At 39.6% G+C, this 11,035-nt stretch overlaps 1 protein-coding gene across 1 annotated transcript in view; it reads left to right on the top strand.

Annotated features, from left to right (window-relative positions):
- Positions 1 to 2,481: 2,481 nt before the first annotated feature.
- LOC136877704 (succinate dehydrogenase [ubiquinone] flavoprotein subunit, mitochondrial) overlaps positions 2,482 to 11,035 on the top strand; it is a 161,724-nt gene continuing 153,170 nt past the window's right edge. The window contains exons 1-2 of the mRNA XM_067151914.2: positions 2,482 to 2,538; positions 2,678 to 2,761. Coding sequence (XP_067008015.1) covers positions 2,482 to 2,538; positions 2,678 to 2,761 — 141 coding nt within the window. The remainder of the gene's footprint in view (positions 2,539 to 2,677; positions 2,762 to 11,035) is intronic.

Here is an 11,035-nt window from a genome sequence, read left to right as displayed (position 1 = left end):
TAATTCCCGGTTGCCAGCGTTTCACCCCAGTGTGCTAAGTTGGGCTCATCAGTTGGTACTCAGCACACCCACCAAAGGCCATTGTGTAGGCTACTTGGAGCCACCAGCAGTGCCAGTGCACTATGAGAGACTTTGTCTCATTAACAAAAATTGATGCTTGCCTGGCCATCAGATGATGTTGATGTTGATTCCCATAGGGAGCCTGAAATATTTGTCCCGAATGAGTAAATTTATAATACCAATATAAATGGTCCGTTATTGGACATTATAAATTTTCCAGCCAACTCATTCCTGGTTGCCAGCGTTTCGCCCCAGTGTGCTAAGTTAGGCTCATCAGTTGGTACTCAGCACACCCACCAAAGGCCCTACATCATCTTGATTGATATCTTAAATCAAATTAACAGAAAAAATGACTTGTTCATGTTGACCCTTAAACTTTATATTGATAAGGAAATATCTGTGCATTAAGGATGGAAAGGAAAATTTCAATAGGTTGTGTGAAGCAGTGAACTGCTAAATAAGTTATAGTTAATATGTCCCATTGTATTCAGAATATTTATCTTGGCTGTAAATAGTATTCTTATTGTTAACACTAGTCAAGCAATACTTAATGCTCAGTAGGTTGTTCAGTTCTTACATATGATTTTTAAATACAGCCATTGAAATGTGTGTTATTTACTGGAAATCTGAACTGGTTTTCAAGATTTTATTTTTAACCTAACTAGTAAAGTACATCAGGTATCAATCAACTCATTGAACCAAGTGATGTAAGTTGGTGTTTGATTGTACTAAATAAGGAGGGTGTTTTGAAGGTAGGGAAATAGGGTGACCAACTTTTTAAAAGGCCGGTTATTACTTTTCAAAATATAAATCCAGAACATCGTTAATAATATTACTCAAACAAGAAATTTTAGAGAATTAAATTGTAGTTTAGTTGAGCTATCTATTGTTTTTCTCATGTCTCAGTTTCAGATTAGTCACTTGCTACAGTATATAAATGTCCATACAGTATATTTGCTTAAAAATAAAACATCAAAAGCAAGACAACTATGACGAAGGTTCCCTTGCTTGCTAACTTCAGTGTCATGGTTGGTCACCCTAAAATTATGCTCGACCTGGGAACAATTCACAGATTGAGTTGTATAGTACATGCAACTTTTAGTGATACCTAGGCTCCCTAGTGCTGAATCGGTAGACCTGGTTTTCTTTGAGATTCGTATTGGCAACCTTTGACACACAAACTATGAATTGATTATGCATCGCCGTGAGACAGTTTTTGTACTAGTGTTGTTGTTGTTTACACAGCAAAGCTAAGGTGATATTTCTGAGAATTCATCCTAGAAACAAGATTTGCATTGAGAAATGTTATATAATGTGTGTGTGACACAGTTGTTGGCTTAATAAAGGCTTATAAAATTCATATCGATCGATGATACTATCGATTCAATTCAATTTAGATTTCATTTCCATTCAGTTGGCAGTATTACCCGTACCGGGAAAGCTCCATCCTTACTCCTCACCCCCATAAAACCAGGGATCACTAAAAGTTGCACGTACTGTACAGATCTTGGAAGGAATTTTTAAAATGGATCTTATGTATTTGTTATTTGTCACTTTCTGATTGCTTTATTCATTATGAAAGATTCTGGTCATAATAACTAGATCCTGATATGTCATAAGTTGTTGTTTTTTCAAATAATATTTTACTTATTTTATTTTCTGTGTGCCATTTAAAGACTTCTAGTGAGAAGAAATGTTTAATTTGTTTTAAATAGAGATCTGGTAGTTCAAGAGTTTGTTAATGCTTGTGTGTTATATTAATTGTTTAAAGTGACTCTTTTTAATAACCTGAAAATTAAGAAATGCAAAATGTAACAATAGAAATTTAATTTTTTTCTTCTTTTTGCTAAAGAACAGATTATTACTAATGTGAAAAAACTCTCCACAGTGTTGTGTAAAAATGAAAAGGCAGAGAGACAGAAAACTTCCCAGGAAATATCAAAAGACAAACTCTCATCCATTCCTTATATTTCTTATAAGACTGATGACAGAAATCAAGATGGTTGAACTCAGACATACAGCTAGGTTTATAAATAGGCTAAATTGCAATATTGTTTTGAGCTCGTTTATATTAACTGCATTTTATAATAATTACTGTATTTTAATAAAAATGAAATTGTTACAATGATATGTTCAGTTATTTTTTGTCCTTCCTGAAATATCATACCAATTCTGTATAATAAGACATTGCAACTTCTTTGCTGATCCTTGAATCTGATTGAAACAGTTGCAAACTTTATATGATTATTCAGTGTTTGGAATGGAGACATTCAGTTGTTTTTTCAGGAATTCATTTTTTTCTTTGCCCATATGATCTATTGCTGATGATATCTCTGTAACAGTGATCACTGTTTGCTAAGTTGGACTGGCTGCTTACTTTGATAACAGTGGATCTATGCATATATTTTTATTCTTATAAAAATGTTTAAACCAGTCACTTTATTATCTCCATTTACTAAACAGTTGTTTACCTCAGTAGTAAGTTAGTTTTATTGTTGTTAGGTTTGTAAAAAGGGAACCTAGTTTCACATTACTGCAACATCTGCTTAGAATGAAGAAATAGAAATAAGGCTACTTTGTTTCAACTCATTATTCATTTCATACATTTGGTTTCTAGGTAAAGGTGAATAGACCTTTAGTTTCTTCACAGAGAGATCTTCATTCCTCTTTAGACAGTGCACGGGCTGAATGCAAATCAGATGTAAGTCTTCTGCTTCATTATCATGCCACTTTTAGCCCATAAGTTTCTTTGACATATTACTGGGTTGCTCCAATATAATATAGAAGAGGAAAAGCAACTAAACTAGTGATGGTGATTAATTAGGAATGAGCTTTTCAAAATTAAATGCTTCAACTGTACAGATGGCATCTCCATTTCCTGGAAAACCTTCTTGTGTAGTCTGCTCATATTCCTCGCCTCTAGTGGAGAAATCATGACCAAGGCATAGGCCCAGGGTAACCACATCCCAGAGGTGGAAAAAAAAAAAAGACATTTGCACCACAAGCCTATTCAACATGCAGCATCCAGCTTCCCATAGGCAGTATTTACGGTATGTGATTTGTATAGTGTTGTCCAGGCTGTTTGGTCATATTTAAGTTTTAAAAAGCCATGATATAGTTGCTTACTGAAAAGTACATCAATACTATATCCCGCGTACCCTAACATTAGTGCCGGGTCACCACTTGTATCGCTAGCATCTATGCACCGCATGACTGTAGTTTGTTTCATCTCGCAGATGGTGTGGTCGGGTGGTGCACAAGGCTGCCAACCTGTCTTAGTTAGGAACTAAGATAAGTACTAAATCGCTAGTGGTGAAAGGGTGAATTACACTTTTATTCTTGCCGTGCGGACAGTATGGGCCACAACCTCATGACAGAGATTGACTTAGGATGATAGCACCGCTTTCTATGTAGGCTGCTGGTGAAAACTGAATTATAACATTTTTTCCATACTGTTCTCATGACAGAGATTGGCTTAATGTGATAGCAGTGCACTCTATTTGGCCTAGGGCAATAGCAGTGGGCTAGTGCAGTGCATCGCCAGTATTAGTTCATTGTTGGTTGATGAAATGGCTGCCTGCAGTGGATATGTTATTAATGTCAAATCTTGCCGAATCCCTGTTCAAGAGCTCATTCCACTTACACATGAGGGTGCACGTATTCTTCAAGGCTGCCACAGCCCTATATCCTCTACTACATAAGGTAAGTTTCATATAAAAATATTGCTGTTCTCTATTCCACATAGTTTCTTTTACATGTTCTATTTACTTGTACTTTTATTCTGCAGGGGTGCTAATGGAATCTAATTCTCATCATTGCCGGGAATGATGTCGCACCTCATTTTATGTTGGCCAATAGCAATGCTAGTAGCTACTTCAGCAATGGAGAATGCCGTGTGCTGCTCTTTATTAGGTTATACAAGTAAGAATATTTTTGAGGGTGGGCTGGTGGGTTCCTCAACTTCGCAATGAACACATCTGTCCTCTGAAAGGAATTCCACGTAAGATTTGCATAATTTCTACTTCCTTATAATGTTAAAAATCTTGGGATACTAAGTGTATATTTTTGCCAAGATTTAACAAGTACATTGTGTGCAATAATCCTTAATAATAAATGTATGAAATTTTATTGGACCCTTGTTAATGATTGTATTGTCTCTACTTTAAATTGTTTCTTGTCCATTGGACATTAACTGGTTTTTTTTTGTGGCTAACAATACAAAAATAAGAAATATGTTACTTTCAGTATTTCTGGGTATTTGCTCCAAATGTTATTTGTAAGAATTTGCCATTGGTTTCCAAGATTCTAGGAAATTAAATGCAGTATTTCTCCGTAACAAAAGAGCATAGTAACATCTATAACTGTGACTGAATGTTCTTTGCTGTTGTTTCGTGACATATGGTGGGACATCTTAACACTGCTGGCCATTAAAATTGCAACACGAATACAGATGCGAGTCATCACAACCATATTTATTGGCGAGAACGCCCATTACGTGCAGATGATATGATTACCTCTGCTCCTGTGTCGTACAGAACATAGAGAAATCAAAACTGTGTGGCCTCACCACAGGCGGCAAAAACTGCTGCTACATGAGAGGAAGAGACTTGGGATGTCCATCTGGGATATCTTCACCCATGCTGCTCTAGTATGTGCCCAAAGTCTATCCATTGTGGCCACAGATAACTTACTCTGTAGCAGGCCAGTCATCACGCGACCATGAACCACACATTTTAGAAAGGGAAGAAATCCAGTGAATACACAGGTCAAGGAAGCAGCGACATGGTGGTTATCCAAGAACTGTTGGAACATGTGTGTCACTTATGGTCATGCATTGTCCTGTTGGTAGAAAATATAAGTGAATGATAAAACAAAATATTCTTCTTATAAAAGGAAGCAGTAATGATTATTGATGTGAAAGTGTTCATTTTTAACAATAAACAACATACATTTGTGAAAAATTAAATTGTTGTGGTAAAATTTCTGGCAACCTCACAACCTTATTCCTGAGCAAGTCCTTAGTGGGTTGTTAACGATCCATGTGTTTATACAGGACCTAAATGAATGAGATAATTTTGGTTCATACTTATGTGAGTAGCAGACTATATTGAACATATCTATGTGCAAATCTTCAGTTTGTAAACTAAAAAATAAGTTTGGCTTAAATAGGTTTGTACCATTATAGAGTAGCCTGTTTCTCCATTCACATAATATACAGTAGTTGAAAAGAATGGGTGAGAGCCCGTCACTTTAACAAACGCCAGTCTTAATCTCAAAGGATCTAGTAATCCCCCATGAATTTTACTTCTGAATTGGTGTATATCAGAGTTTGTTTGATGATGGAATGAGTCGTCTTGTCCATGCCCATATGTGGTTTTCAAGAAGACTGAATCGTTCGATTGAGATAGGCCCCTTGAAATCAACCAAAGTCAATACAAGTGGTTTGGCACAAAGAGATCTAATTTTAAAACACTCAAGCTTCTTAGGCCTTTTCATTTATGAGATTACCAGTGTTTTGCCCCAGTACAGTTTGATTTTGATAATATTCTTCAGTGAAAAAAGTTAATATCATAGCCACGAGGCCCAGTAGGGCAGTACGGTGGCATCTTATTGTTTTTGCTCTATTAGCACCACCCAGAGGACACGTGTAGGATACTTTAACATTAAAGCCTATGGACATTGAGCAACATCGGGATACAGATGAAAATGCCGTTATGAGACTGAAATCACGGAAAGCTGCCTGGAAGGCGGCAAAGGAATTAGTTAATTCACATTTTAAACCTGATGAAACGTGGAAACATGAATAGTCTCTATTACACCCTCACAGTATTTTCAACATCAGGGATTCAACTACAAAGTTGCCTTGGTTCAACCTTCCTTCCTCCACCTGGACCACACTTAACAGGATATGCTGCAGAGTCGGAAGAAGTGCTTCTGCTCTGCATCAGTGGGGCTGGAAAGACTCTCCAGCTTGTGACTGTGGTGCTGAAGTGCAAACCATCGTGCAAATTCTGAAGGACTGCTCTCTGCGAGCTTTTGGTGGTTCCATTGAGGGTATACATAGTGTCACCCCTGAGGCACTCTCTTGGTTGGAGGAGCTGGACATTCGTCTATAAGGGACTGAAAGCCCTCCACCACATTAACCTTTTAATGTGGACTTTGTATGTGTATATATATATATATATTTTTTTAAGGTGTATATGGAGTCAGTTGTATATCTTCTCTTGTGTGTCAAGAACGTGTACATAGAATCGACTAGCTAATGTACCCATCCGCCTTTGCTGGCAGGACCTAGTGTTTACAGTGCACTATGTCTTCTGGTATAGGCTAGAGCGATCTTGTTACTTTCATCGATCTGTCTCTGTCTTATCCTTGGCTTTGACAATATGAAAGTGACTGAGGTATGAGCAATGCTAGTAATGCCAATCCTTATGCAGCCAGTCCCTGCTATGAATGGTGTGAAAATGTTGTTCATAGGGTCGGTTTGTGTATGCATTTCAGTGGGCTTAGCAGGACTCATATGTAATAGCAACTCTGGCTCGGTGAGGAAAGCAACGGGAAACTACCTAGTACGCCTCTTCAGTGATGCCTAGGCCATCTATGACAGCTGATGGAAGAGCTGTTGAGGATCCCACCAGCGGCATCGCTGACGGACTGAACATACATACATAATCTACCCGTGTTTCACTACGGAATTCTACATTGTACACCAGTGGGGATTTCGGGGAAATTTGCCAACGTTTATTGAGAACTTCATGTCCCTCCGTCTCATTCGAGTCCGAGTAGGGAATGCATTTTCTCAATATTACCTTCAGGAAAATGGAGTACCTCAGGAATCGGTACTGAGTGTCACGCTGTTCGCAACCGCCATCAACGGCATAGTTGCCACTGCTGGGCCCACAATGGTTCTATCGCTGTATGTAGACGACTTAGCTCTACATTACAGCTCCAGAAGGGTGGCGTTTGCTGAGAGACAGCTACAGCAAGCTATTAACCACATCGACAGATGGGCCCTGCAACATGCTTTTCAATTTTCAGCAGCGAAAACCTCAGTTGTACACTTCTGTCGACGTCGGCCTGTGCATCCCGAACCAGAGCTCCGCTTGCGAAACGGTGTCTTATCAGTGGTTGACACCTGCAAATTCCTGGGTCTCCATTTTGATAAGAGACACGTGGCAGCCCCACATCCGTCAGTTGAAGGTTGCCTGCATGAAGAGACTTAACATGTTCACTGCGTATTAGCAGAGCGTGACATACCCGCCAACCTGAGCAAAATATTTGTGTGGGACTCTTTAAAAGTTGTAATTATCGAAGTTTTGTACATTGGTAGGACGAGTCCTATCAAACTCGTAGACTTATCACACTCATGCGCCTGGTGCGTGACCCGCACGGTAGTTGAAATCCAGAAGTAATACTGGTCATCAGATGGATCACTCGCCACGTGCGTTGGTAGATTACTGTGCATTATTTACCACAAATAGCAAACAAATGCATAAAGTATATTACAGACATAAATATATTCAAATTTACACTTCTCTATTACAGAATTTGACAAACAAAAATGAAATACTTTGTGGCTAATTGGGTGGGTCTCATGATGTTGAAGGAACCATGTTGTCGGCCATTAGAAAAAATTAAATAAAATGATAACATAAGCATCACGACACAGTCAAAAATGATTACTGCACGTTTTTTCAAGTTACTTATACATGTTTTGAGGAATAAATAACAATTAGAAGTTCTTTCGTGTTATACACATACATGATGCAAGAATAAACGACAATTACAAGTTCAGTTCTTTTACTGAACATATTGCAGTAGTGGAATTTAATTTCAAACGTAACCACTCATAATTCTCCTGAAGAATTAATAAACAGAAAATATAGTGTCTTAGCTCGCATTGAAGTGGTCTTGTTGCTCAAAGATCCCATAAATGAATGATGACGTATGACAACAACTCTGGAGAGGAAATACGCGGGAAACGGAATACACATGCGCAAATATGGCTACGGATGAATCTGCTAGTAGACTGGACTTATACGATGTGTGGGATGACAATTAGAGCCTTGCTTACCATGTGGAAAACCTGTGATTTACATTTCCTAGCAACCATTTCCTGACGCGCTAGGCGCGTGCTCCACACCTGCTTATAAAGTAGCATCACGTACCCAGCGCGTGATCCGCATTGAACGTGTTAACATGCTTAAGTTTCTCAGCGGCACTTCGTGGGGGGCTGACCGTGCAGTACTGCTACAATTTTACATGGCGACGGTCCTCTCCCGAATTGACTATGGAAGAGCGCCTTATGGCTCAGCATCAAAATCTACACTGAGCCTTTTAGACAGTATTCACCATAGTGGAGTAACTTGGCTACTGGTGCTTTCCGTACTAGCCCTATTCCCAGCCTACTCGCGGAAGTGGGAGTTCCACCTTTACGGATAAGGAGGCAGAAGTTACTCCTCACGTACGCTGCCAAAATTTGTGAAATGCCGCTACATCCAAGCTATCAATGCATCTATCGTACCCAATACCACCAATGGTGTCAAAACTGGTCGAATGCCACACGGCCGGTTGGGTTTTGGATTGGTAGCTTGTATAATATAACTATTTATAATAGTTTATTTAAATCCGCCTTGATTAATACACTCATTAAATGAATATTGATATCGGCGGTTGTCTTGAACACACTCTTAGCGAGGTACCTCCGTGGTTGGTTCCACGACCGGATATATGTCTAGATCTGCTCCGTGGACCCAAGGTGAACACAGATTCCTCCGTTTATCGGAGGTGTTTCCAGGACTTCGTTCACCAATATCCGGCTGCGAGACATATCTTCACGGATGGATCTAAAAGCGGAGATGATGTTGGTTGTTCTTTCGTCATTGATGATATGAGCACGAAAATCTTGCTTCCTGAAGTATGTATTACAAGTTGTAGCGTGTATACTGCAGAGCTTTACGCCATCTTAGAGGACCGAGCTCGATAGCTGCAGTCGCTTAAGTGTGGCCAGTATCCAGTATTCGGGAGATAGTAGGTTCGAACCCCACTGTCGGCAGCCCCGAAAATGGTTTTCCGTGTTTTCCCATTTTCACACCAGGCAAATGCTGGGGCTGTACCTTAATCAAGGCCACGGCCGCTTCCTTCCTAATCCTAGCCCTTCCTTGTCCCATCGTCGCCATAAGACTACCTGTGTCGGTGCGACGTAAAGCAACTAGCATCTTAGAGGCTCTGCAGTTTGCACTGCGTGACGAAAGAAGCCACTTTCTTATTTGTACTGATTCGTTAAGCTCTCTGCAGTCTATTGAAACCTGTTCCTCGCAACACCCACTGGTACAGCAGATACATGACCTTCTAGCCAGGTTAAGGGATGATGGAACCAGAATCACTTTCGCGTGTCTTCCAAGCCATGTTGGTACTGCGGGAAACGAACTTGCGGATGAAGCTGCAAAGGAAGCTGTACTTTTACCTCCAAGACCAGTCAATGTACCTGCTAAGGATATTTGTTTTCAGCTATGTCGAACCATCTTGGCGTCCTGGAAATCAGAGTGGCTAGCTATCCAAACTCCCAACAAGCTGAGAGCAATTAAGAAGACAACTACCGTGTGGCGGTCCTCTTTCCGACTTTCACGAAGAGAGGCCATAATATTGTGCAGGCTGAGGATAGGTCATTTATGATCCACGCACTCTTATCTCCTAAAGAGGGAAGACCCCCCAGTGTGTTCTTGTGGTGCCGACTTCACCGTGGCCCACATCCTCACAGAGTGCGCCGATCTCTCTGGCCTAAAACGGAGCCTCGGCCTGCAGGAAACACTCGAACGCATACTAACCGATGACGTGACTACTGCTGATCTCGTCATCCGCTTTATGTGCGACAGTGGACTTATCAAGGGTACGTAAATTAAAAGTGTACTGTTACTCAGGGAACTACGTTCCCTTTTGAATGGAAATTCTAAGTTCCCATAAAGGGAATTAGATATTTTTCCACCAATAGAGCATCTCAAAAAACAGATCAGATGTAAGGCTTTTCAGGCGTTTGCTCTATTAACCAGCGTTTCATCTTAGGTCTGACACTAGACTCATCAGAGTAGGATGTATCAGACCCTACCCACTGATGCAGGGGTGTATGCAGGTGACTTAGCAGAAGCCCAGAAGCCATTCCATTTACTCCCTCCAAGGTGGCTGCTATTTGTTTTAAATTTACAGAGTGAATGCAGTGAATACATAGCAACATTTAGAACAGTGAAAAAGGAAAACTTTTTTCAAAAACTTTTCATTAGAAGACAAGCGGAATATTTTAGTGATAAAAGTGCTGGAAACAATTTTAAAAATTCTGTTCAAATGAATAGAAATAATTTTTTTAAATAGGCTAACTATAAGTAGATCCATCTCCTTCTCATTTCACTACCACATTCAACCAACCACATTGTTTTAATTAACTTTAATTTAATTTATTTTAAATTTACATAGTATTTAAGAAAAATAAGCTACCTGATTAGAATGTTCTTAAGAAGATAAATACTTAGTGAATCACCTAAGCAATGTTAAACAGCTGAAGATGTTCTAAAAAAGAACAAATCATGTACTATGTATGATTAATTAATTTGCCAAAAATGCAAATATAAGTATCAAAAAGGTGGAAGATTTTTATTGTTATTAAGTCTTTGTAAATAGGATTTGATATGGAAAATGAAGCTGATTTCTTGCAATGCTCTAATACCGTTGGGGTCAAAAAAGAACAACAGTTGACCGAGGGAGGTCGGATGGGATAGATGAAAGTGAGGAGCCTGACAGAAGTAAGTGGAAGCAATGCTAGAACTCAGCTGAGGGCCCTATGTTTGCCAAACCACGCTCGCAAGTTAAGAGGCCCTGCGGCCCCTTTCAGTCACCTCTTACGACAAGCAGGGGATACTGTGGGTGTTATTCTACTGCCCCACCCACAGGGGGACATGTATTTAAGAAGGCACATAGGTGGATA

Source organism: Anabrus simplex, chromosome 7, assembly GCF_040414725.1.
Source record: "Anabrus simplex isolate iqAnaSimp1 chromosome 7, ASM4041472v1, whole genome shotgun sequence".
NCBI lineage: Eukaryota > Metazoa > Arthropoda > Insecta > Orthoptera > Tettigoniidae > Anabrus > Anabrus simplex.
The sequence above is the reverse complement of the archived record's forward strand: the minus strand, read 5'-3'. Positions and strand labels throughout refer to the sequence as shown.